This window comes from Epinephelus fuscoguttatus, linkage group LG2 (genome assembly GCF_011397635.1).
Source record: "Epinephelus fuscoguttatus linkage group LG2, E.fuscoguttatus.final_Chr_v1".
NCBI classification, from domain to species: Eukaryota; Metazoa; Chordata; class Actinopteri; order Perciformes; family Serranidae; genus Epinephelus; species Epinephelus fuscoguttatus.
Genome location: NC_064753.1, coordinates 49,240,266 through 49,267,301, shown reverse-complemented (window position 1 = coordinate 49,267,301; position 27,036 = coordinate 49,240,266). Strand labels below are relative to the sequence as shown.

General features: G+C 42.2%; 3 protein-coding genes across 4 annotated transcripts in view; 2 read left to right on the top strand and 1 right to left on the bottom strand.

Annotated features, from left to right (window-relative positions):
• Window positions 1–1,240: 1,240 nt before the first annotated feature.
• On the bottom strand, window positions 1,241–9,135 carry tubgcp4 (tubulin, gamma complex associated protein 4). The gene is made up of 18 exons (XM_049593262.1): window positions 8,957–9,135; window positions 8,333–8,461; window positions 7,888–8,010; window positions 7,754–7,807; window positions 7,581–7,637; window positions 6,832–6,911; window positions 5,291–5,492; window positions 5,042–5,207; window positions 4,828–4,952; window positions 4,555–4,605; window positions 4,370–4,475; window positions 4,170–4,277; window positions 3,526–3,670; window positions 3,263–3,440; window positions 2,519–2,653; window positions 2,318–2,434; window positions 2,085–2,224; window positions 1,241–1,937 (listed from the first exon to the last, which is right to left on the bottom strand). The coding sequence occupies exons 1-18, from the start codon at window positions 9,032–9,034 to the stop codon at window positions 1,931–1,933; spliced, it is 2,001 nt and encodes a 666-aa protein (XP_049449219.1). The 5' UTR covers window positions 9,035–9,135; the 3' UTR covers window positions 1,241–1,930.
• A 242-nt stretch (window positions 9,136–9,377) lies between these two features.
• Window positions 9,378–15,313, top strand: LOC125904639 (CDKN2A interacting protein). Of its 2 annotated transcripts, none has more exons than XM_049602202.1 (4): window positions 9,378–9,449; window positions 9,875–10,124; window positions 10,215–10,339; window positions 11,684–15,313. In XM_049602202.1, exons 2-4 carry the CDS (start codon window positions 9,877–9,879, stop codon window positions 12,238–12,240), a joined length of 930 nt encoding a protein of 309 aa, XP_049458159.1. In that variant the 5' UTR covers window positions 9,378–9,449; window positions 9,875–9,876; the 3' UTR covers window positions 12,241–15,313. The 2 variants fall into 2 exon arrangements, with proteins under 2 accessions (XP_049458159.1, XP_049458168.1); XM_049602211.1 differs by lacking the exon at window positions 9,378–9,449 and adding an exon at window positions 9,681–9,714.
• An 11,205-nt stretch (window positions 15,314–26,518) lies between these two features.
• The window catches only part of minar1 (membrane integral NOTCH2 associated receptor 1), a 36,070-nt gene continuing 35,552 nt past the window's right edge, over window positions 26,519–27,036 (top strand). The window contains exon 1 of the mRNA XM_049599231.1: window positions 26,519–26,930. The gene's annotated coding sequence lies outside the window, so the exon portion shown is untranslated. The remainder of the gene's footprint in view (window positions 26,931–27,036) is intronic.

The window sequence follows — 27,036 nt, the reverse complement described above, 5'->3', positions numbered from 1 at the left end:
CACGCATTAAAACAAATAGAAAAGTCTGTTTAAATGATACATTTAAATCAGTTTGCCGTAATGAAGCCTTAAAAGGAGGAAAAAAAAAATCAATGATATCCAAAATCCAGGACGATATATAGTCTCACATCTGGATAATGATATAATATCTTAATATTGCTCAGCCCTGGGAAGTGTAAGACTTACATTTCTGACATTCAGTTTATACCTTGTCGAAAGAAACAGCCAACCATCGAGCAGCAAGTTCCTAACTTTGATTTCACCATCTCTCATAGTAAGTATTTCAGCTCAGGCGCTGTTTTCGTGCAGTTGGACATGAAGTCTCAGTAGAACAAAGATGTTTCCTAGATAATGAAAGACGCATTAAACAGTCTCTATAGAGTCAGGTGTGAATGCCACGGTGTTGAGATCTGCTTCTGAGGTTTCTTACACTTCTGAAGTGGATGGAGTTTTGTTTGTCATGTTCACAGCATTGAAAAATGACATTTAAAAAGTCGACAGCAGCTCGATTTTGCAGAAACGAATGTGGTGAGGTATGATTCAGTTATACCAGGATTATTTTCAGGTAATTATAAAGCCGCTTTTAAATAACTCTGAACCACAGTTAGTTACCATGTAAATGAATGACAAGAGAGACTACTTGAGAACTTAAAATGAATAGTTTAACATTTTGGGAAATTCCCTCTCTTGCAGAGACTTAGATGAGAAGATTGATACTGATCTCTTGTTTGTACGGTGAACGTGAAGCTGCAGCCAGGAGCTGGTTAGCTTAGCATAAAGATGGAAAGAGCTAGCTAACAAGTTTTTTGCTTTAACTTATCATTATGTAGTAAATGTTGATTGCACAGTCTAATGGCTGTAGAATAATGATACCATCAGCGTTTACATTGGTTCTCTAAAAGCCTCGCCTTCACTGTGCAGCTCTGTCGGCCATCAGGTAAAATCTCCTAAGAAATGAAGGCTTGATTTATGGGACAAAGGACGCGCTTCAATAATTGAGCGACCAAAACAGGAAGAGGATAGTGCTTGTGTTTCCCATGGTAATTATCCCAAGATACCATTTCATGTCTCCATCTGCTGGTGGGCTGTCACACTAAGAGCATGCATGTATAATATGATGTTAATTCCACTACAGAGGAGACTTTATGATCACTAAAATTAGGCGGGGGGAAAAAGTGGATATATCAATATCGGTATTGGCAAAATTAGTTGTCATACATTGGCATATCGGATATCAGCAAAAAAAAAAAAACCAATACTGTGCATCCCTAGTATCAGTGTAAGTGCTTTAGTATCCGCAGTGGAGGAAATGGTGGACAGGGGAACAACAGACATAACAGTGAAAACTGATAAGTGCTAGGCTCAGAGTCAAAATGGAAAGAGATCCAGTTGTTGCATAAAAGCTGCGCCAACAATAATCATTATTATTATTATTTATTCTCATGGTCTGCTCGTTATGTGATTGGCCACAGCAGCGTGACATGGTTCTCCCAGTAAGTTTACATGTTTCATTGTTTTTTTGGCATCCCCTGCCGCCGCAGCGTCGACACACTATGCATGTTCAAAGGTATAAGGGGAGTGGCATTTTAGTAGTTCCACTGAATCTGTTCACAGTGACGTCATTTCGTCTGAAAAAGCTATTTGCTGTCTCCAAATGTCATTTTTCAGCGCTGTGAGCACCACAAACAGGATCTTATCCACCTCTGTCGTGTTGAGGTGGTGTCAGAAGGTTCAGAGGCAGATCTGAAAAACTATTTGCATGTTTGGATAGGAAATATGAATGTATAATTTGGATGGGTTAACCCTTTAAATATAAGTTAGACAGGCATGCCATGCTAACAGTACTCAGGCAGAGGAGAAGACCGATGGGAGCTCAGTGAGAGTCGAGTTAGATGGACATATCTCTCAATCTTAATCCTTTGTTTTCTTCTTAAACACTGAAAAGACAGAAATTGAATATTGTTGGATTAATTCTAAAAACTGCCTCAGGAGTGTCGGGTATACTTAATTTTATGCATCATGCTGAGACACAACGATCACAGCCTGAACTAATTTGTGTTTAAGTTGTTTAAGTTGTGTCCTACCTGCCCAGCGTGCCTCCAGCCTGGGTGTAGTACTTGTTGTAGTCCAGTCGCAGTAACAGCTGAGCCAGGTCAGAGTTGATCTGATGATTCCTCACACTCGACAGGATCTTAAACAGTAAAGAGGACTGCCGTCTGAAGCCCTGAATTATAAACGTGTCGGTGTTATAAATATATACATATACATATTTTGACTTGTTCCAACACGAGACAGATGAGGAGATAAGTGGCTTCACCTTGACCAGGATGTCCAGCTGAGCCGTTCCCCTCTCGTCCAGTGACGCCACGCTCTGACTGACCAGTGAGCAGAAGTTCAGACACAGCTCGAGGATCTCGTTCAGACAGTGGAACACCTGAGGACAGAGGCATTCATTAAGACTCGATTTTAACAGTCTTAAAGAGATGAATTAAACATAATCTGGCTCAGTGGTTCGTACCGGTTTGAGGAGGATGAAGGACTGGGCGAGCAGGTTACTGAGGAAGTGGTCGTGGGCCAGTCTGATGCTCTCAAAGTCTCTGGTGGAGTTGATCTGCTGCAGCAGCTGAGAGAACTGAGACTCCAGCACGTCCACCTGGAGACAAAGAGCAAGAGAACAACTTCAACATTTCCTCTGCTGATGCGATGCTCCTGTCTCATGGTAATATTTTTAACTGCACACAAAGTAAAGCCATGTCCAGGGCCAGACGCCTAACACTAAAAAACATGCAGAAAGACTCTTTAAATGAGATTTATAAATCTCAAGAATACAGATGAATGGTAATGGATTTTTTGCCGATATAACAACTCATTTGATCAATAACAGATGTCAATATATTAACTTTTTCCCCACCTAATTTTAGTGATCATAAAGTCTCCTCTGTGGTGGAGTTAACATCATAGTATACATACATACTGTTATCATGACGGCCCATCAGCAGATGGAGACATGAAATACAATACTGTTCAGTGTATTTAATATTTATTCATTGTGCACAATAAGACCTCAGATACAGTGATGAAAAGTTTTGTTAACCAACATCCTGCATGTTAAAGATCAACGACAATTTTGAGCGAGTGCTCAGAGGTTTAAAGAATGTTTGAGATGAACACAACCTGTTTTTATACACACTGGTTTGCCAGGGGGCGGAAATCTGACTACTACATACACATCATTTATACATCAGTTTCACTGAGGTGTTACCTGGAGGTAGTACTGCAGGTTGTCGATCAGGAACGCCATGTGGTTACGTAGTCTCCACTTCACGGCGTCCGTCTGGCTGGACTTGAGGTGTTTCCTCTGCATCTGTAGAGCCCAGCAGTGCTGCAGCTGTGACTGCACCCGCCGCACACTCAGCAGGTACCTGAACACCACGTTGTACCTGACACAGAGAGGAGAGGACGCTCAGCAGCTGCACTCACAGGAAACACACACCTGAATAAATGGGAAGCCAAATGAGAACACACTTCTCCAGGATGGCAGGAGTGAAGAGGATGTGCAGCGGCCACTGAACCTTGTAGGTGAGACCAAGAGCTGCCCAACCTGTGGGCGGGACCTCACGGGGGGACGTGTCTTGTGGAGGAGTGGCTCCGTCTCTGGGGCCCGTTGCCTCTGAAAGAACAGGCAGAATAACCTTTAACATTAAAGTACAGATAAATCAGGATGAATCTCACCACAGGAGTCCAATCATCATCTTCTGCAGTGATTCTGTTCTGACTGGTGACTGATCTGAAACACGTTTTAATATGAACTGGTCTCAGCTGCAGAGGAGTGTGTTCATGTTAAAAACAGCTGCAAATAATGATGAACTGGGACAAATATATTATATTCTGGAGTTTTGATTTTTACTCTTCAATTCAACTGTGTTGACCATTAAACTGCAGTTGTAATGAGGAGCCTTTTTACTTTTCAAAGTTGCTTCATTCTCTTAATGCTCATGATCATAAAACCACTGGATGGCACTAAACACCAAACAGAGGAGAGCATCATCTTCAAGTAGAAAGTTTTCTATTTGAATTCATTTCTGTTCACAAACAGACAGTTTCCTCCTTCAGGACTGAACAAGTTGTGTATCATGAACATTTACGGAAAGCTTTAGTGAGCAGCACACCTTTGCTGTCTTTGCCCTGGTAGTCCACAGTGAGGTGCAGCAGAGGCAGCAGGTTGTCGTCGTCCAGGAGCACTTTATGAGCCGCCTGCTGAAAGGCCACGTTTACGTCTGTGGAGCAGAAAACACACGACATTAATGTGTGACAACTGTCAAGCTGGAGTTAACAAGGGGGAAACTACTCCACAGATTTAAAAACGTACCGTGCTCAGTGACGGCTGTTGGCGGCGTCTTCAGCATGTGCTGCGCAAGGTCAATGAAAACCTGGTAAAGCTCGCCACGACCCAACAAGTAGAAGTCTTTAATGATCTGAAAGAAAAAAACAAATGTCAGCACCATTCGTTCTGCTCTGATTTATGATCCAGAATCAAGTGTGACTGATACAAACCTTGAGCTGTTCGAGCAGATCTGACTCCTCCACCATCAGCGTCCAGAGATGCTGCAAGTGTGAGAGATGGTGATTTGTTTTTTTCTTTAACATTTACCAACTCAATCTCAGGGAATATCAGAGTTTCCCCCTGTAAGTTTATGACTTTAATCTCCAAATTTAGAGTTTTTTGTCAGAATATTACCTACAGTGGCCCTAACACGCCAACGTTGTTCTAACCCGGAACGTTATTTGGTGAAAAGATTAAAATAATGCACGAGGATATTAGCTCACCTCAGCCACTGTGCTCCTGATGCGATCGATCAAATTCTCAAAATCCACGAGGCTGAAAAGAGGCTGCTGTTTGAGTCTGTGCAGCTCAGCAGCAAACATGTCCTCCTGGTGCTTCAGTATCGAGCCTGAAACACACAAAACAATAATGAGCTGTTCTCTTAATGATGCAAACACATAAGTTAAAGTACGCTACTACAGGACACAAACAGGCTACCAGTTCTAGACGGGCTGTGGTTGTGGTTTTCAAACATCTGGACAGATTCTCCGACGAAGAGGATCTTCTCAGCCACTCTGATGGGAATGTAAGATGGCAACATCTCTGTTCTGAGAGAGAACTGCTGCAGAGACGGAGCCAGCATGTTCTCCTCCTCGATCAGCCTCTGCACCACAACACAGAAGCACATACTCAACACACTGTTTAACACAAACTGAGCTGTTGTCCCCTGTTGGTTGTGTCTCTCACCAGGTCCTGTAGTTCTCTGAGCTGCTTCCCGCTCAGACCTCCCAGCCCCAGGTCCTCCTCCTCCTCCTCCTGGTTGGCAGCAGCTCCTCCTGCACTGGGCCCCTGCTTCACGAAAAACTCCTCGCTTTGGTCCAGCAGCAGTCCGTGCAGCATCCAGGCTGCTAGCTGTTTGTACATCACACCGTGGCACACAGCAAGAATCCTGCAGAGTGGATGCAACAACACAAAGACAAAGAAAGAAATGTTTCTGTATCTTAGTGTGACGTGATCAATTATAAAACGAAGACAAAACAGAAGGTTTGATGATTTCATCACAGCTCAGACATCACCACAATTTTACAAAAAGTAGGAATCAGTTATGGACCATATTTAAGCTCTGCCAGTTTGACCCCTAAAAGGCCTCAGTTATGCTTTCAGCATGGACATGAGCTGATGCAGGATCATGACAAGGAAACATTTGGATCTTTCATACTGTGTGCAGTTTCTCCTCGTGGTATACCAATATTCTCCCAAACTGCGGGGATGGTATTTGGTTCTCTGCACATTTTGCATGTAGTTAGAAAATGTTGGATGTGCATGGACAGGCAAAAACTTGCCACACTGAACTCAGCATATGGGCCATGTCTGATGGTGGAACGTCACTTCGCCTGTGTGGATACTTGCAACCCTTGCCGATAAGTCAAGCACAGAGCGAGCATCACTCATTTGGAGTGGTCCTCCATAATTATTACGAGGGGTAGTTTTAATAAAACCACACAATGGAGTGACATGTCAATCGTGACTTGTATACATGATCAAGACTAACACCAGAATGGAAACTATTTACTGAAAATTACACCAGGAGACACTTCAACTTCTTAGTCTGTTGTTTATCGTTTTTTTAACTAAGGTATTAAAGAGAAACTGGAGCACTTCACAGCAACTGTAGTGGTGACAAAATCTGTTTGACAGGACACAAAAGAGAGCTACAGTTACTTCATCAGACAGGTTCTGAGCTTTGACATCACTCACATGAATGCACAACCAAAAGAAGAGGGGTCATGGCCAAATTAAATTTATAGGCAACTCAGAAAACACAGTGTGTCATTTTAAGACACATGCTAGCATCTAAACATGAACCACCCCGTGTCAAAGAGCCATGGACTGCCAGACTGCAGGATTATGACAAAGTTAAAGTATCTGCAGTGAAGGAAGGACACACCTGCTCCTCATGTCAACCCAAATTTTGTCTACCCCGCATTGTTGGGGTGAGCATATAACCCACCCCAACAATGTCAAAACAACTTTGGGAAAGACCTTAATACAAGTTTCAGAGAAACTTACTTTTCTTTTTCTTTTTTTTTAAAGATTATTTTTTGGGCTTTCTTTTTGCCTTTAATGAACAGGACAGAGTGAAATGGGGTAAGAGAGAGAGAGAGTGGGGGTCGACATGCAGCAAAGGGTTGCAAGCCGGAGTTGAACCTCGACCGCTGCATTGAGGCATCGCCTCTATACGCAGGGTGCCGGCACTATCCACTGTGCTACCGACGTCCCAGACTTACTTTTCTAACGCCATGCGGACGGGAGGAAGCCCCCCACAGCTGTGCTTGTACACCGTCTCCAGGATCTGGCAGCCGTGGATCTGAAGCAGCACACAAGACAAGAAGGACATACAGCTGTCAGTTCTGTTCCCCAGGTGTTACTGTAGATCAGTAGGTCTAATTTTACAGTCACTTTTTCTTTTAGTCAGCTTTTACGTCGCGCTTCGATCAGTCTCATTTAGTTTGCATATAATGTGCTGAGAGATTAATAACACGCACCCTAAAACTGATAGTGAGCAAGTTTTAGCAAACTTCTGCAAAATAAAATGTGAATCAGTGTGTAGCTTGAGGCAAATATAATCAAGAGGTGACAATATGACATAATCAAACTTCAGAAGAAGACTCATCATTGCACATCTTTGCTGCTTACCAATAAATCTGAGTTTTCTCAGTGACAGCTTTTACTAAACTACTTTCATTTCTTGAGCCACACGAATCTTGTTGTGTTTTATGAGCTGCTATGGTGATAAAGGGTGTGTAACACGGGTTCCGGTTTGCACTTCAACCAGGGTTGTTGTAGTTATATATACCCCAACATCTTTGCTTAATTTATTCTTGATTTTTGGGAGTTTTCCAGTAAAGTGGAAACCTGTTGTAATCTTCCTCAACTGAGCAATTCATCCTCTTTTAATCATGTGAAACATGAGCTGCTCTGTTTGACACCCTGAACTTAAATTTCCTGGTGAACTAACCCTATAAACGATCCTTACCTTCTGTGATTTTATAGACTCCACCACCACCATCACAGACGGAAACAGCAACTGGAACTGAAAGAAACAATATAGCATTAGAGAAACATAAGATGAACTGTACGAAGGATTTTCAGTGTGAGTGTCATTAGTATATTTTCAGTGGAAAGAAGGAAGTTTCATGAATGCTTTACTTGGTCGAGCTTGTAATTCACATGAGATATTGTCAGATGTGGATCTCCGAGGAACTGAAACACACACACAAGATAAATGAGCATCGTGTCACATACGTCACCATTTACTCTTGTTGGTTGTGTCATCATTTTACCTCTTGTTCAAGGTCCAGCAGGGCCTGTCTGTAGGGCTGCAGGATCGAGTCCAGCCCGGTGCAAAACGCCCGCAGATAAATTCCATGAAGTCCTGTCTGGTTGGGCTGGTTCGTGTGGTGTTCCTGAGAGATGAATTGTTGAGAAAAATCCAGTGAACTAGATTTATTTGTGTTTGTGTTTAATTGAATTCATTTATCAAAAGAGAAACACAAACTTAGATAGGGAAGGGTGAGATATTCTTTAACAAGCTGAACCTCTGTTTCCCTCCTGAACTAACAACACTACAGGTGCAGCCAAATATCAACTACAACGATTCAGCTGAACTGATATGGACATAGAGTTTTTTAATCTCACTGACTGGTTAGTATTCCTACAAAAAAAGTGACAATTTAGAGTCAAAGATTTTACAAGTTAAATGTCTAAAGTGTTTTATGGCATACTCACCTGTTGATGCACATGGCCTGTGTGTTGTTCTATGAACTCTGTGAAGCGGATGTAATCTGAGCCCAGTTTAGAGAGCCGGTTGAGGACACTGGTCTCACTGGGGTGCAAGAAGGGCAGATCCTGGGACACCTGAGGGTGGAACAAAATGGTTCATGACCACGATCTATAGGTTTGCATGCATACATCTACACTATGTCAGTACTTCATTCCTGAATCCAACTATTCACTTCAAATGTTACCTCATTCTCATACAGGGTTGTTACGAGTACGGAAACGAACAACACATCTCGCTATATTTGAAGAAGACACTTTGAGAGGCATATACATGGAAAATAGTGCAATGTTCAGACAGCCTGGGACTGTTCATGTATTGTTTGTTAATGTTGTACACAGGCTATCACTTCTCATTTGAACAGTTTCTCTCTAAGCTAACTTATGCTAACACAAACCAATAACTACACTACCACAGCGACGACAATATCACCATATCGATATGTTAGGACTGTTTGAAAAAGGAGAAGAAATATGAATAGTTTAAAATAGTACAAATGTCTTTGCTAGCTAACGTTAGCATGTCAGTGTTTACTCATCGGAGAGCTGTATGCTAACGTCTTTCAGTTTTACCTGCAAACCTGTCCGTTTGTTCCAGGTGAAAATAGTCCCCGGGTATCCACTTAACGCCAGCAACAGCTCGTGAATCATTTTAATTCACCGTTAACCGATTAACGTTGGAGACGCCGCAGTGAGCATCTCATTCAAACTCAGCCACCAAAACAAACCGCTGCCCGCGCTGTCGCAGGTTGATTGCGTCACGATGTAAAGTGTCACGGGGCGCGTCAGAGGTTACGTCGCTTTTCTTATCGTGTATTTTTAATTGAAATGCCTTTAAAGCAAAACTAATTTGTGTTATTAGGTTACTCCTGACATTTCAGAGATTAAATGAGCTCTGTGATGCATGTAAAAAAAAGTGAGCGAAAGTTAGCATGGCAACCTGTAGCTATCACGGCGCTTCTGGGAAATGTAGTTCTCCAGCGGAAGGAAAAGGCAGCGTCGTCAGTCTTGCGTCATGATTCGGTCATGTAGCTAGCTAGCGACACCTCGCAACGGAGAGAGCTTGGTATGTCGTAGTTACTAATTAAAATCATTACTTCATACAGACGGTACAAACAATAGAGAGCTTGTTAATCGCATTATTATTTAGCCTGATAGCACTTTGTTATAATCAGCGAGACTTCCGGTAACGTTAGAGCTATTGTTGCTCGGCTAACGTTAGCCGTTTGTCTTAACTTAACGTTAGTTGCTAAGTCAGTTGCACTCTAGAAAACATTAACCTTAATTTGACTGCTACCAGGCAACTGAGCAACAAAACACCAGCTGTGACGGTATAAAAACTGTTAGCAACACAGAAACATCAAGTGTGTTAGAGACAGGTTGCGTTTATTTAGATCAGCTAGTCTGGCTCAAGCTAACAGCTGTGTTACTAACTTGAATGGTCAGGTGTGTGCTTTGTTTGCCTCTTACACGCAGTGTGTGTTGTTGCAGGTATGGCGGGGGAGAGGAGCGGAGAGGACATAGTTGCAGAGTACCTGGGCCAGAACCCGCAGCTGGCCCAATGGGTGGAAACCTTCAGGACCTACTGTGAGAGCAACAAACAGTGGGCTGCCCGGAGAGAGTTCATCCTGAGGAACATGGAGGCTTTCCCCACAGTGGAGCCCGGAGTCCCCAGCAGCAGTCTGGACAGGCTGCTCTCTCTGTCCATGGTCTGGGCCAATCACGTTTTCCTGGGCTGCAGGTAAGACACACACTGACCCAGCTGAGTGATGAACTGCAGGGAGCAGAGACAGAGGTATATCTGACTGTGTCTGTTCTCTTCATCCCTCAGCTATCCATCAACGGTGATGGAGAAGATCAAGGACATGGGTGAGGGGATCGTTGTCTTAGATGCTCCAGTTCACAAAACCACAAAAGATGGGATCCTGGCCAGAGGGAAGCGGAGTGCCACAGCTGGTAATGAAATATACACTTTAACTACAGCAGCTTCGGTGTGGCTGAAATCTTTTGAATTAACCACGAACACTTCAGACAAAAGACCAAAATTTGAAACTCAGTGTTTGCACTGCCATTATTGTATTATTTAATTTTTTTGGGAATACAGAAATGACACACTAGTTAACAATTTCCCCCCAGAAATCAATAAAGTATCTCTTATCTTATATTTAAAAATAATTAGGACTGCAAGACAGGTAAAGCAAATCATATTGAGATTATTTTTGACAGTTGAAGTGGGAAGGGTGATGTTTGCATTTGATTTTTACTGGAAAATGATATTCAAATGAAGATGATGTGATGTTTGCTGGGGTCTGTATAAAATCTGGAATATCATTTGTAGACCAAGATGCTCTGTAGCACCACAATGCCTCATTGATAATGGAAAGTTTTGACACATTTTACCCTTAAAATTGCCACTTCTGGAATTTGTATATTTCGCTTTGCCACATCTCGATAATTCTTTAGCTTTATTGTGCAACCCCAGAGAAAATGGCTCTATAGTAGGCATTCTGGTCGATAGCTGTGTTGTATGGGATTGCATGGTGTTAACATGTGTTTCTCAGGGTGTCTACAGGTCCTTAAAAAGGTCTTAAAATCTCTTAAATTCAGTGTTACAACAATAAGGCATTAAAAGTAAAACAGTCTCAAATTTGAATTTGTGAGAAAACGAGTGAAGCCTTTCTTTGTAAAAGTTCAAAAACTATAAAACTGTCATTTTACTTCATACTTGCACAAACCTGTTTTCAACATATAGATTGACTTAACTCTAATAACCATATTCCTACGTAACACTTTCCTCTGCACAAGACCACATATATGCTACGTGCCTGTGATGCTTAAGTGAGTAAAATATGATCTGTCCAAAAATCTGTCCTGAATTTGGTTAAAAGGCGTCTTGAACGGGTCCTAAAAAGCATTAACAGACACCTGTAGACATCCTGAATATGTTGTTTCCACATGTATGTATAAGTTGGTGAACAAAATTTTAGAAGCATCTTTCAGAGTGATGCTATCCAAGCCACCACAATCAGAAGTCTCAAAAATTTCAAAAGGGTGGAGTAAAGTCTGTGAATAAGTTAGATAGCAGGAAGGACTCTGTGCACTCCCACAAACTGTCTGTAGCTTGTGACGGACCACTGTGTTCAGTGCTGTCTTCTATTACAGCAGGGTTTCAGTGTAATCACCCACACACAGTTTTCTTTTCTTTACTCACCCACACCCAAGGACGCAGTCTGTTTCCTCAGTAAATTTTGTTTCTTTGTGCAGTCATCACTTTCCTGCCTGTTGTGTCATCATTTGCAGAGACTGATGCTGACAGCTGTGTGAAGAAAGCCAAATGTGGACCAGCTCCACGGCCAGTGACTCAGAAGTCAGGACCTCCTCCACAGGCTCCAGCAGAGCACCAGCCCTTCTTCAACCGCCTCTACAAGGCGGTGGCGTGGAAGCTGGTGTCGGCGGGGGGCTTCGGTCCAAACTTGGACCATTTTGAAATACTGCGTAGCTGCGTAGAGTCGTGCAAAGAGACCCTGACCTGTGTGTTTGTGCCGCTGAAGGACATCGCTGGCCTCCCTGCAGGCCGCACACAGAAGGAAGGCCACGTGTGTGAGATTCGCTGTCAGACTGTTTACATGGGGACAGGATACGGACGTGATGAGTCCGCTGCCAGAGCCATGGCTTCCAAAGAGGCCCTAAAAGTCTTTCAGGGGCGAAAAGTGACGGTAAAGATCTGCAGACGGAGGTACAAAGGGAAAGACGTGGAGGACTTGATGTTGTTGGACGAGCAGCCTCGGAGTCAGGGTTTTCCTCCTGCACTCAGCTACCCCTTTCAGGACGAGCAGCTGGAAGATGGATCCTCATAGAGCAGACAGTTTGTGACATTTGCCCTGCTGTGATGCCTGTCAGGAGCACGGACATTTAATTAATGGAGCTACTGAAGGAATTCATGACCGTGTCGGGACCAGAGTGTTTGCAGCTGAACATCATAACTAACGCAGAGCATTAACTGTCACATTTTCGACAATACTTTGGTATCACAACACCGGTGGCATGTTGTTAGACAGAATCTGGGATACATCTCCAAAACAACAAGAGTTAATCTCACACTGTACTGACTACATTTTCAACCACTTTCAGTTTTACAGAGTTTTATAGGCAGCAAACAGTGAAAGAAAGTGTGTGAAGTTTAAAAGTCAACCAGCCATAAAAAAACATGGCAAAAACTTTAATGCAGCCGCCCCAAAAAAATGTGGCATTGTACGTTTCTGCAAACTAGGTTGGGTTTAGGCACATAAACCAGTTGGTTATGGTTAAGAAAAGATCATGTTTAGGCTTAAAATACCTGATTTTTAAGGCACAATAACGACTGGAGTTGCCGTCGATGTCTTGGTTGGAAAACAACTGCTTTTCACGGCACCATTCCCCGTGCAAAAACTGTGATGAGTTGCTAAAAACACTCACATTTGGAGCCTAACAAGCTGCTAGAAACACAGTGATGACTAACCAGCTAAAACACAACCAGGTTTGCTGTTTGCTGGTTTTGAACTGGGGTCTGTCTCGTCTCAGTGTCACGCCATCCCCCATCATTCATTTATGTACTACGACACACTGATATGACACATATGAAACATACAAATATAAAGTATTTGGGGTGTGCAGAAATGTACAATGCCAACATTTTCTTCTGGCGACTGTGCTGCTAGAAGCTCAGCTACCAGAAGGCAGAACAGTTAAAGAGTTAAAACTAAGGATTAAACACCACCTGAGTATTGTGGGAGATTGTTTTGTATTATATTGATGTGATTATTCGTCCCAACAAAATTGTTACGGCCATCATATTAGGAGTAGCGTGTATCTGTTTTTCTCCTTTGTTCATTCCTGTCGTGACAGTGTTCTTCTGGTGATTTCACGAGTGCAACTGAGTTCAGTCCAAACTGGAGTTGATAACCTGATGTGTTTAGATTCACACTGCAGGGTTACAAGGGAAACAAAAGTCACACGGACAACACAAGAATTCGTCTTCTTATGGTTTTGATCACCTGTCAGTTTGCAGGGTCCAGATTAGGGTTGCAGCAGTGTGAGATTTTCACAGACAACAGCACGGTTTCATGGTATTACATAATTCGTAATTGAAACTAGAGGGGTTCTGTGGTTGAACAATTGCTTTATTATAATTTAAATTTAAGTCTGACAGGCAGTCAAAGAGGAAAAGAGATGTGCACGCAGGTGAGATTTTCCGTTCTGTTGCCTTTTTTTTTTCAGTTCTGAAGATAAACCGTTTATGATTTGTTAATCGCCGTCGTTTTATACCATGGTGTACTGTGAAACCAGTATATCACCACAACCCTAGTCCAGGGGCCAGATGCATAGAACTGTGTAGATTCATGACCTAAATTGTGTGTACGGACAAAGGCAGGAATATGCATGTACAGTGTTTTCATCAGATTCATAAAGCTGTGCGTAGGATCATCGTGGAGCCTCATTTCCACACCCACAGTTCGCCATAAATGGATGTAGAAACGCCCTTAAAACATGTTTACTTATCGGTACTTGTGCCCCTCCACCAAACCTTAGACCTGTCAGTGAGAAATGCGGAAAATAAGGGGCAGTTTCACCGACTGTGTTGCAGCAGTGAGGTTCAGAGCAGCTGTTATTACACACAGTTGTGGTGATTTGTAGAATCTGCACCGCTAATTCATCACATTTCTGCTCACTGTCGTCACGGTAAAATCTCGATAGTTAAGATTATTAAACATCTGAAAGACGATCAATGATTCATTCAGAGCCTTCATGTGAATTTACAAAATGTTTCACAGGATACAATTTAACGATTACTAACACGGGAAAAAATGTAAATAATAATGATGACATTCCACAGTCATAAATGACTTAAAATTAACTTTATAAATGCGCCTTTGATTGATGTTTTAAAGAACGCCGTGTGAGCTGCAACAAAAACAACACAGTCAGTGAAACTGGCCAACAACCTAAAAACATTCTTGTCCATCTCTCATCATATTCAATCTGCTCCTCATCATCTGACCTGCAGCGCTCTCTGCTAAAACTGTGTGTGTGCCTGGTCTGAAGAGTTCATGACATTTGACATTCATTTATAAGTACCAGTTTAAGTGTGGGAAAAGACGCAGGCATGGTTAATGTGCGTACACATCGTTTATGCGTCTGGCCCCAGATTTTGGCAGCAGGATGCAAAAACTAATACTCACTCTTGTTTTTTAAACGTGATGGACTTTAGTGTTCGTACCAGTTGAATACACAGAAACATATGAGTTCTAAATCCAGACTTCAGTTGGAATATTATTTTCCACCATAAGTGATGTTTGATGTCAGATATCAACATTGTTTCCTGATCGTGCCCTTTAACCCTCGTGATTAGGATTGTTTGTGTAACAGGTTGAATTTGCCTTTCATTTTGAGCGACCCACACTTTAAAGAGCACGGCCCTCTGAAGTTGGTGGTTCCCATGTTTAATTTTTTTGTACTTTAAAAAACAACCAAGTGACGCCACAGAGACCTGACTGACAGTTTGATTTGTTTTTGACAGTATACAGAGTTTAAGGAGACGTTCAAGTGTACTTCACAGTTTTGTTTTCTTTAACACTCGGCTAACTACAGTACCTGTTATACTGTACAGACGTTCTGAAGGCTTTTATTTTATTTTGTTATTTAACGTCACTGATGTTGAAAATATTGGGGTGTCACAGAAAAGAGAATTCCTCTGAACACAGTTTGATTTTTGCAGTTCTGATGTGTTTGAGGGTAAAGTGCTGCTGTGATGTGTTATTTCTTTTTTCCAGTTTGAGTTGAAGGTGAACAGGGTCGCACTGAAGTGTGAGCGTCCACACTCCTCCATGTTACTGTCTGTTTACACCAGTGATCTGTTTCTATATATTTTTTAAATAAACATAATTTAACCGACTGAAGTTTGGTTCGTTTGTCGCTGCAGTAAACACCACGCTGACTTTGTTCAGCAGCCTTTTAGAAACAGCCAATAATACTGTGTGTCACCAGTTTAATGATCTCACTTCACTCGGGGAATCTCTGGCAGCTCCAAGAAAAAAACTAATGTTAATCCATAAGTAGAAGTGAGTCACACACTGACTCTCGTTAGCGGTAATTGGCAAGTTCAGACACAACTGAGGAGGATGACTCAGTCCTCATAAGACAGATGGATTTAAATAGATATAGAAATAACAGTGGTGATGAAATAATTATAAACTGTCAGTGATTTGAGTGACAATCATGCTTGACCTCCCTCCACAGTTAAAACGGAGCTATTATTAATATCAGCAGGAAGCCGCCCACTCAGACTGTATTCACATGCCCGCACGTTGATGTCTTTCACTTCATTAGACGATTTGAACACAAGCACTGATATGAGCTGTAACATGGTGGATGATTAGCTGCACCTTAAAGGGACAGTTCACCCCAAAACCTGGTCTGGTTCTGAGCTTTAAGAGTATAGGCGGGTGCGGGTTTTCAAAAACAGACCCGTGCAGGACTCTGACACACATGCATCCTTGAAAATTCTCTTAAGGAAGGACTCAGCCCTCTGTAGAATTCGTAGGATCCTTGAGACTGGAACAGTCCTTCGGCGGGATTCAATGACGTAGCCTCCTTGATTTTCAGCTGTTTCAGGATCCTTCCTCGACTTTGACAATCACCACATGAGTAGATGCACGCTGTCTTCTGCACAGTTACACGGCTGGCAGTGTAGTTCGGTCGAAAAGAAAGTAGTTCCTACATGAAACTGCTCAGAACAAGGTCTGTGGATTAGTGTCATCTAGTTCCAGTATACTGGAGAGAAGGCAGACACATCTATGACCAATAATCTCCAACACTCTGCAACTCACACCAAAACTATCCAGACTGATAAACAGCACCACAGGTGAGAGGAAACATATGTCTTCTTGTATTTTGGGGTGGACTGTCCCTTTAAGCTGCGGTGGCAGGTGGACATGTCACATCTGTGTATTCAGGAGGAGCTCGTGCTCATTTTAACATCCTGTAAAAACCTGAAATTTGGAAGTTGTACAAACTGCCTGGTTTTGCCTGTTTAACCTTTAGATATCTCCTCCTGGCACATTTTAAAATCTATAAAAACACTCTGCTTGGAATAACAATTTGTCTCTGATGTGGTCTCTCCAACAAAAAAAATGCAAATTACCTCATTAAAATTTCTTAAAATTACATGTAATGCTGCTCACTCATGGGAAAATCCACAACCTGTGAGCATGCAAATATTAATTGGTTCAAGGTTTAAGGGTCCAGTGTGCAGGATTTAGGGGGATATACTGGCAGAAATGGAATATAATATAATCAGTGTGTTTTCTTTAGTGTTTTATCACCTGAAAAAAAGAACTGTTGTGTTTAGATCTACATAGGGAGCAGGTCCTCGTCTATGGAGATCACTATGTTGCAATGCCATGTGAGACATTCACGTTTTCGTGATGACCAATCAAGGTTTATTACTAAGTTCGGGAACAAAGACCACACCTCAATCGCATCCTAACCCATTTTCTTTTTGTTGTCATCTCTCCCTTCTCTTTCTCTCCACAGAATACAGGAATCACCAGGGGGCGCTATCCATATTAGAGCAGACAAAATGACGACTCCCCCACTCTGTCTCAACTTTCCTGGTTCCATCCCGCCCTCCGCCTTCAGCCTACACTGAACCGCCATCACACTCCACCTGTCAGGGACCCTGGTTTCCCCCTTCACCCCCCTAATAACCTTCCTGCCTTCCCTGTGTCCCTTCATCCCTCCATCTGTTCATCCCTTCACCTTCATTTAATCTATATCTCTACTGGGGTGGTCTTTGTTAGTGAACTTAAAAGCCTCCTCATGGTGAGAATGTCGGTTTTTATTATTTCTATAATTCCAAACAGGAGAAAGTTTCATCTGGTTGTAATCTGCAATCTTCACCACTAGATGCCACTAAATCCCCCTAAATCTTACACACTGTTCCTTATGTCACATACTGAACATTGGCTGGCTTTCAAACTAGATGTGATGTCACAAAATAATTTCTTATATACACATGTTTAACACAAACTTCCCTGTCTTCAGCAGATGAAGATAAAAACATTCTGCACAGTGAAGGAAAAACATTCAAGAGAAGTAACAATAAGCAAAACATTTTTCTGAGTGGAGGACTTCAAGGAACTGGTGGTTACTCTTTTTAAACAGTATCACCAAGCCCAGATTCACTCCTGTGGTGAAACAAGCTCTGTCCGCTTGGCGTTTTGCCTCAGTACATTTTGCGCTGTGTCAGCAATTTTCATAGCTTCCTCTTAGATGCGCGCTGCTTACAGTCTGGCACCTGGTCACTACTGTTTCATAAAGTCCGGATCTCACCTGTGCTCAGTGCCCAGGAACGTCCCTCACACAGCAAGCAGAAAACAATCAAATTGAGGCAGAGTCTCTGCAGATAAACACACAGACACTGAGACTGGGTCATCAGTGAGGGATTACTTCTGTGTGAGTATAAACATTGTCTTCTCATTGCGTAGTATGGCCTACCTTTAAAGGTCCAGTGCGCAGGATTTAGTGGCATCAAGTGGTGAGGTTGCAGAATGGAAACTTCTCCCGTGCGTCGAGCGTGACAGAGCCAGTGTTTGATTTGTCCCATCTGGGCTACTGTAGAAATAATGCAGTGAATTCTGTGAGAGAGGACCCGCAGATATAGATAGATATAAACAGCTCATTTCAAGGTTTCAGGTAATTATAAATTAACGAAAACATAGTTATGAATATTAAATGCTAGGGGTGCCTCAATACTTGGATAAGTCCAGTATCCAGAATGGATGTGTGCTCCATCTCTTACTCTTGTGTTCTGTAATAAATATAGCAACTTCTGTTCAAACCACAGCAATTTCAGATTTAAATGACTTTGGGTCCCATCCATTTCTTGTGTAAACACCACCCACTTCCAAGTTAAACACCACCCATTCCGAGTATGGATATGAACACAGATAACTACTTCCCCATAAATCCTACAGACTGGACCTTTAAGTAAAAGTAGCAATACATCAGAGTAACGGCCGGGCTCCACCGGGCACGTCAGCGGCGTGACACGTCTGCAGCGCAAGTCCCGTAGCAGCTCGCCCCCTCAGTTAATCAATTACAGCGGCTCCACCAGCAACGGGAGCAGCGCGACAACCCCCGTCTGTCACACGACAATTCTCTATTTTACGCGGCTCTTCTATTTTTGTCGTGCTACGCTCCCCTACGCGACCCTCCAGCAGATAAAAACTACATGAAATAGTGTGCTAAACGTGCACAATGTGTTTTTAAATGAATAAACCATTATCAGAGGTGATAGTGATGATGATTTTTTTTCATGCATTTACCCATGTTTATCCGTGACATTGTGTAAATGTCCATGGAGGACATTTGAAAGTGAGTAGATGACAAACAGTACAGTAAACTTGTAGATAACTCAAATATATGTAATAACTTAGGTGGAAAATGCTTTAACATTTCATGCAGCCTACATGCAGCCTCTCGGCTCGGCAAACAGTAAACAACCCCGCTAGCGTCTCTACGTGTCGCTTCCGTACGCAGTCAGTGGAGCCCAAATGAATACGCCGCGACGCTACGCTGACATGACACTTACGTTTGCAGCCGGAGGAGCCCGGCCGTAAGATTATCAGGCCTCTAGAAAAGTTGCTCACCCTTGCAGCAAATTTTCCCCAGTGGCCACTCTTGGTATTACAGCGAAAATCCCCTGCGGCCCACAAAGCATTTTCCTGTTGACCACCACTGTAAAGAGACGTCAGTAAAACTGTCGACACCTGCAACTGCAAACAAGGTCAATTATGACTCTTTCTATTCTGAATTTTTGGTGGTTTTGTTTTTTTAAAACTTTCCTCCTCAAGCCGAGAAAAGCGATTTAAAAATATGTGATGTCATCACAGTGTGAAGTCTATAAGCCAAGCGGATACTCGCAGGCGGAGCAGCGGGAGAAACACTACGCTGCATATTCAGTAGGCTGCATACTGTGGAAGTAAACCTGGAAGCTAGAAAACTTTTTTGGCATATGTGCCAGGCGGGCAACTCCATTGGAATGAATAGGTGCCATCTTGGCATCCAGTATCTTGTTATTACTAAAATCTAATTACTCCACTTTATTGTTAGATGATAGTACAAAGACTGCCACAGTGTACTGGTGGTAAATTGTCATGACATCTATGAAACATGGATACTAACAGGGCGTGTTGGTACAGTGGTTAGCACTGTTGCCCGACAGCACGAGGGTTTGGGCTCAAACCCGTTTGGACCCCTCTGGTTCCCCGTTTCCACCAAATTAGTGGTTCTTGGACTGGTTCTGTTCAGGTGCTCTCTAGTGAACCAGTCCGTGTTTCCACCAGTTTTGCACAGAATCATTGATGTGTCACCAACGGAGTGTGTTGCACAATGCACAATGAAAGTACACACTGGTGGCAAAGTCACAGATTATATTGATTACCTGTGAACGTTTGTTCTGTTATCACAGATATTTGAGTTTACCAAAAAATAAGCACGGACCAACTAATAATGAGACCACTGCACACTTCCTCCATCCTCTCTTTCCAACCTGTAGAATATTACACGCCCTCTGTTGTTGTCACGATAACAACGAAACCAACTCTTCAGGTTTTCAACCACTTTATTTTGGGTCTCAATGCTCTGAACGGTTCAACTAGGAGCAGGAACCAGAATGGAACCGGTTCCATGTTGGTGGAAAAGAAGTGTGTTTGAGTTTACATGCTCCCTGTGTGTCAGTCTGGTTTCCTCCCACAGTCCAAAGACTACATTAACTGGCAGGGGCGGTTCTAAGGTCTGAGGACACTGGGGGCTGTAGAGGGGGGGATCTTACCCCAAGATTTTTTTTTAATTAATATCTCTATTTTGATGCTTTTTTAATGCACTCTGGCAACTTATCTACATTCAAAGCACACGACCCAGACACACCAAACCGACAGCGAAGAACTAGTGCCGACAAAGTGCGACTGTTGCATCGCCTCACATCGTCTGTGTCTCGGCTAAAAGGTTGTAAAGACAACAGGCAACGACCGACTAGCACGTACGTTCTGTGCCTGCGTGAGAGGTAATAACTCTCCACACCAGCAGGTGTCAGTCAAAAAGGGAAACGGGGAAACCAACAAGATGAATTCAAGACGCTAGTTAGCCAGTTAGCCCATCAACAATACAACCCAGTGTTAAAGAACAAAGGATATTTACCACGTGCTGACGAACAACTCCACACAAACAGTTTCTGCTGAAGACAAAGCGTGACAAAGTGACGGTATTTGACGACGTGGGACTGAGGACGGGTTGTGTGGACAGTTCTGTTCAGGAAGTGGAAGATGTCTTTGCTGTAAGTTATAGCTCGCACACACCTTCCTATTCATCAATATCCCTGTGAGACAGGGACATAATTAGTGACTGTGTGTGTGTGTGTGTGTGTGTGTGTGTGTGTGTGTGTGTGTGTGTGTGTGTGAACAGCATATGAAGGAGAATTTGTGAGGTGTCACGCCTTCTGTGCTCAGAGAACAGAGAGGAGGAGTGCTGTTCATCAGCCTGATAGAGAGTTGGCCAGCAGCCTGCGGCAGGCTGGTGATTACTGAGTGTGTGTGTTGATTGTGTCTTTACTCATGTCAGCCTGCCGACTCCCAGGAACACGTTCACTCAGTTTCATTCCAACAAGATCAGTGCACGGCCATTTTTAAAGACATGTTTAAAAGGGGATGATTTTATGCTGCACGTCTGTCGGGGAGGGTTCATTAATCTGAGCGTGCATCTCTGTGTGAATCTGTGTGTGTGTGTGTGTTCACTCAGCAGACTGAGAATCCATCTGGAGAGTTTAACATCCCGTCTTTGGCTGCCTTCACAGTACATCTATAAACTCCATAGATCTATAGATAACACATACATGCAGACATACATGGGAAATATGTGTACTTACAGACATACAGAGAGACACGCACAATAAAGTTTGACACAGTCGGTGCAAAGGTGCAGAGTGCAAAGACTGGGTTATATAGGTCTACATGAGGAAGGTGCATATGACAGTATGCAGCTTCCTTTTATTGTGAGTCGCCTTCAATCAAAGCATCAGCCAGATAAATGTAATTTCATGTTGAATCTAACGTTATCCAAGAGTGTCAGTGTTTCTCTTTAACTGCAACAGTGGTTTTAGGTTTGTCTGATGAAAACACAAGGCAGAAGGCATGTCCTAAGAAATGATTTTTTTGTCCTCACTCTCAAATTCAGCCTCAGAGCGTGGAACAGCGAGTACGTGATATGATCCAGAGCTCCTCCAGAGTATCTACTAACCATGTAGTGACAGAGATTTCTCAGCTGCTGTTCCTGAAGTTCATGCGTCCATATCTCAGCCCTCAGGATGATTGACAGCCAATTAGACTTGGTCTCTGGCTCACCTAAACAGCACAAGAAGATGCAACATATAAATCAAGTCATATATAATAAGGACTAAATTACAGTGCAGTGCAGATGATTAGATAGATAGATAGATAGATAGATAGATAGATGATAGAAAGGTTTTCAATGGTGCACTTGATCAAGCAGGTGCTGCATATGTAGAAAGCAAAAATTGAGTAGATAAAATCAGTTTAAATGAAGTCAAAACTCAAATAAAATCAGGAAAGACTCTCTGATAAAAGTATGTTTTAGTAAGAGAGATCACTGACTCAGCCGACATGATTTCCTCTGGCCTTGGAACAGACAAAAGACCTCTGCTGCCGGAGGACCAAGTACATCCTGCACATATTACAAAAAAAGAAGCCAGTAGGATTGTATGTGACGTTTGACATAGGGAGGACATAAACACACTGGTTTTAAAGTCACGTGCAGTGAAATTCGGGGACTTGGTTTAATTTAAAACAGTACAGACAAAAACACAAAATAATCTACTCCTGGGCAATACTAAACTACATCTAAGAAAACATTGTGTTCATACAACTCTGAAAAGTCTGTGTGTTTCAGGGTGTGGGGTGGATGTGTGGAGCGGGTTGGTGAGGAGTTAAAGAGAAGCACAAGTACGGAGCACTTTAAAAGAAAGATGTACAGACAGTTTATTTAGGAGGTATGCAGACAAAGAGGAGTGATGCTGATGGGTTTATCTATTTATTTATCTGGGCTTGGTTGAGATGGGGTTTGTATGTTTAAAATCTAAGACTGTTTATTTATCTACACCAGGGCTGTCAAACTCATTTCAGTTCATGGACCAGTATTAAACTGTGACCCCTTCAAAATGTTTCCCTTGTTTTTAGTGTAAAGAAAATCATTCTGAAACGTTCATCCAGTTACAAAACAAATGGTGAACAACATGTGATATCCAAAGAAACATTATGTGCAAATTACTTCTCACTGTCATTACATGTGACCTTTTTTTCATAACTTTCCAATAAAGCAGAAGCTGTTGAAGAAGCAGGTAAAGTCATCTGCTGCCTTACAATCTGAAGTTGTGTCAGTGCCGCAGCAGCAGGGTTACACTGATAATGTTTTAAGACAGAAGTCTGATGCAGATTCTTTTGTTCTGAAGCTGCTGGTTGACAATATTCTACACAATGTCCAGTGTCTTTAAATATGACCACAGTCAGTATTCACTGTTATCTCAGAGAGCTGTACTCTGGTCGGGGTGGGAAACCTCTGAGGCAGCATTTGTCTGCTTGGTGTTTAAACTGCTCCTGAAACCTGCATCAACATTAGGTGTGCAAAGTCATCCAGTGGGCCGGACTGGTCCCTTTGGCGGGCTGGCTCTGGTGCCTGGGCCGTATGTTTGACACCCCTGATCTATACTTATGCTTGTTAATAAGTTTGGGATAGTTGCTGAAAAACAGATGTGTTTTTTATTTATCTGCTGTGAGAGTCCAAAGGACAGAGGGCTGTCGTATGGACTTTATAAATGAAACTGAAGTGAATTATGTATATTTTTGTAGGTATGATGGCATGCTTTATTCCTTGGATCACTAAAACATATCCCCACAGGTCTGGTCCCTCCCGTCAGTGATGACTCCAGACTTGAATCAAAGAGCTCATGTTGTGTCAGTTAAAAAATAATCATTATAAAAGGATGTGCAGCTGTTCTTAAGTTACTGATGTTACTCTCCTCTGATTTCTGGGACCCTCACTTCACTTCACTTCACTTCACTTCCTCTGCACTGACACACTGGCTCAGCAGGTGAGAGTCACTGATCCTGCAGCATGTGTCAGCGCGTGCACGCAAGGCGCACGCGCACAGATGTGACGGATCATCATCATCATCATCCTGATCAATTACAAAGTCAGAGCATCACATAATTAATATTTCCAGTGTCCAGCTGTAGGTGTACTGACGTCATTCCGAGAGGAAACAAAGAACTGCATCGATTACACAGAATTAACAAGGCTGTGACCGGAAGTTACACGCGTCTCCTTCACAATAAAAGCACGGAAACTAATAAAAAAAAAATGAGTATTGGAATGCAGTGATTTGTTGGTTATCAGTATAATCCGGGAGGTTATTTATTCTGATAATAATGTGCAGCAGGTCTACAGCCTGTAGCTTCATGTATTTGTATTTTTCTTTATTCTGATTTCTGCACATCCATGGATACATTCGGACTATTTATTGTTTTAGAATTTCATGATAATTTTATACTTACTTTAAACTTATACTTACTTTATGTTTATATATTTCTTCTATGTATTTTACCAGCTTGATTTTGAAATGTATATTCAGGCATGATGAATAAAACCAGATAGATAGGATGTCTAGATGTCATAACCAGAGGGTCGCCTGTTCAAGTCCCCGTCCGGACCAAAATATTGAGCGTGGACTGGTAGCTGGAGAGGGGCCAGTTCACCTCCTGGGCACTGCCGAGGTGCCCCTGAGCAAGGCACTGAACCCCCCAACCGCTCGGAGCGCCTGTCATGGGCAGCCCGCTCTGACATCTCTCCACTTAGTGCATGTATAGGTCCAGTTTGTGCATGTGTGTGTTCGGACCTGTGTGTAACTGACAAACAGAGTGAAAAATTGAATTGAATTTCCCCTCAGGGATTAATAAAGTATATAAAATTTTAAAAAAAAATAGAGTCTACTTCTAGTAAATATGAAGACATATACTTAAAATCAATTAATCTTTAATTATTCTCTGTATTTAAAAGATGTTTTAATAATGCAGCATTTTGTTTTGATCAGATTCCATATTAACGGCTGTTTATTTGTTAATAAATCAGGAATAAACATCAAATCCAGGCTGTAATCACCTGTTTATCATTCAGGAGGACCATAATCAATCTACCCTCTGTGACCCAGCCTCTGAACAGGGTCTGGGGTTTGTTTCCCCCTCACAGGAGAGTTATTAGAAACTTAACAGCTAAACTGAACGTTTTTAGAGCATTTTGAAACTAAATCTTACATCAGGGTTCTCAAAGTTTTCATGACTGAGTGCCATTTCAGGGAGCCAGCGTTTGAGTGAAGGTTGTAAAAGAGTGCACACACTGTGACTTCTTAATGACATATTATACAATGACATTTTTTAACAAATCAGTTTTATGGCACACTGACACTTTACAACTTAACATTTTTAACACTTTTGAAAGAAATGAAACAGACAGGACAGTGTTTGACATACAGCATAGATATGTGGAGACCCCAGGTGGTGTTCAACACCTGCCCTTTTGACCTCCGACTAGTTAAGTGCCACTTTTAGCAAGACTTTTTTTTTTTTTTTAAATAATTGTTATTTCTTTTAATTATTTTATATTTCAGTTTTTAAATTTGGCCCATGGCATCAAGTCTCACTTTAAAGAGTGTTGTTGTCCAACAACATTTTCCCCTCAGGGATCAATAAAGTATTTCTGAACTGCATTTGAGTCGAGCCCTTGCCCCTCCATCTTTAACTTCCCTTGTGGTAGCTACACAAAAATCGAGCGCCCTGCAGAGCAGCATCACGTCTCTCTGACCTTGAACCTCGGCAACAGTTGACACTGTTGTGAAATGAAACCACTATTAAAACATCTTTTCTTTCTTTCTTTGCTGCTGTCTGTTATAATAAATGATAAATATAGAAAATGGATATGTGTGCAGCAGCAGTCAGGTATATAAAGTATAGATATTCAGACACCTTATATGTAAGTTAGACATTTTCCTGCTCATTACTGTGCACTGATGTATACTCCGGCCTCAAGGTGCTGGCAGATAGAAACCTGCCGGCAAAGTGTACTTTGCATGCTCACAATATGTATTTTTTGCACTTCATGTGACCAAAAAAAAAAAAAAAAAAAAAATTCCACCTGAGCACTGCCCATTAAAATGTCTGTGCATGGCACTGGTACGGCAACACCACTTGGACAAACCACACACAGTAAACTACACTATGCCATAATATTAAAGCCAGTAGGAACAATAACAGCAGTTTGTTAAGTTTATTTCAATTCAGTTAAAGTCAAAGGAACTTTATTTATTCTGAAGAAAAGTTATTGTGCCAGAAATGCTTCAAATTACAGTAACACTAGGTGCAGTCACCACAACTTAACGCTTACAACCAGAACAACCAGTGTGTTCCCGGGGCAGGGTCACTCACTGGGCCCAGTTTAAGAACAACAGAGAATTAAATATCTGGCAGAATAGACAAATATACAAGACAGAAGTGTTTTCAAGGAGCAGGAGCAAAAACCAGTGTCTAATAGAGTAACAATGGGAGTATGATAAGTATTGGAGTTACTAAAAATGAACTAAAATGGTGGGGAAAAAAGTTTTTTATGATTACTTTACTATTTCAGACGGTTTCTTTTTGCAGCAAAGCAATTTTATTTTCCTTATTTTTTTAATCAAAATATAGGGGAAGGGAAGCCTGTATATTATAATTACTGCCTAGTTTCATAATATAGTCTATAATAGTTACAACTCTGACAAGGGTCATTTTGATAATGAGCACTTTTACGTAGGTCACTTATTTTTCACTTAAACAGCAGTTTGAAAACAGTACTTTTACTTGTATTTGTTCACTGTTAAATATCCCATCATCTGTAGTATAAAAAATAATAATCTTGATTTGCAGGAGCCCCCCCCCTCTGAGACTTTTATTTTGAAAGCAGGGACCGGAAGTAGCCTGCAGTGTCTGTTCTCTGAGATTGACACTGGTCCTTTTTCAGCACAGCATGCAGTTTCAATCCGCGGACAGCCTCTCCATCACAGCAGCGCAGCTGTGACAGGAGTCCGAAAACAAGAGGGCATCGTCGGACAATGGGGACGGTGCAGCCCGCTGTCCCTCACGGAGCTCTGCAGCATGGACCCGTGCACATCATCACCCACACAATAACTGTTATTTCAGCAGTATTTACCTGTGCGCGTGCATGTGAGCGTTTGGTTTTTTATTATTAATTTGATGGATAATCTGATGCGTTAAAGTTGGTCTCTGATTTTGGATCCGGATCCAGATGATGCTTCAGTTTATGTTTCCTTGTGCTGGCTCTCGGATCAGAGACATGCTGTGCTGCACCGACTTCATCAGATGATCCTCCGCTGTGTTCCCAACAACTCAGGGTGAGTGACGGTATGTTAATGCATGTGAAATAAGGCTGAGATCAGTGTGTGTGCGCACCTGCTCTGTGAGCCGCTCTGCAGCTGCTGTCGGTGGACTCACAGGGAA

Coding starts and splice junctions, on each gene's coding strand:
- tubgcp4 (XM_049593262.1), bottom strand. CDS start 9,034: ATGATTCACGAGCTGTTGCTGGCGTTAAGTGGATACCCGGGGACTATT. Junction 7,808..7,887: donor TGCTGGACCTTGAACAAGAG/GTAAAATGATGA, acceptor TGTGTGTTTCAG/TTCCTCGGAGATCCACATCT. Junction 4,606..4,827: donor TCAGGAGCACAGTGGCTGAG/GTGAGCTAATAT, acceptor TCACACTTGCAG/CATCTCTGGACGCTGATGGT.
- LOC125904639 (XM_049602202.1), top strand. CDS start 9,877: ATGGCGGGGGAGAGGAGCGGAGAGGACATAGTTGCAGAGTACCTGGGC. Junction 10,125..10,214: donor CACGTTTTCCTGGGCTGCAG/GTAAGACACACA, acceptor TTCATCCCTCAG/CTATCCATCAACGGTGATGG. Junction 10,340..11,683: donor GAAGCGGAGTGCCACAGCTG/GTAATGAAATAT, acceptor CATCATTTGCAG/AGACTGATGCTGACAGCTGT.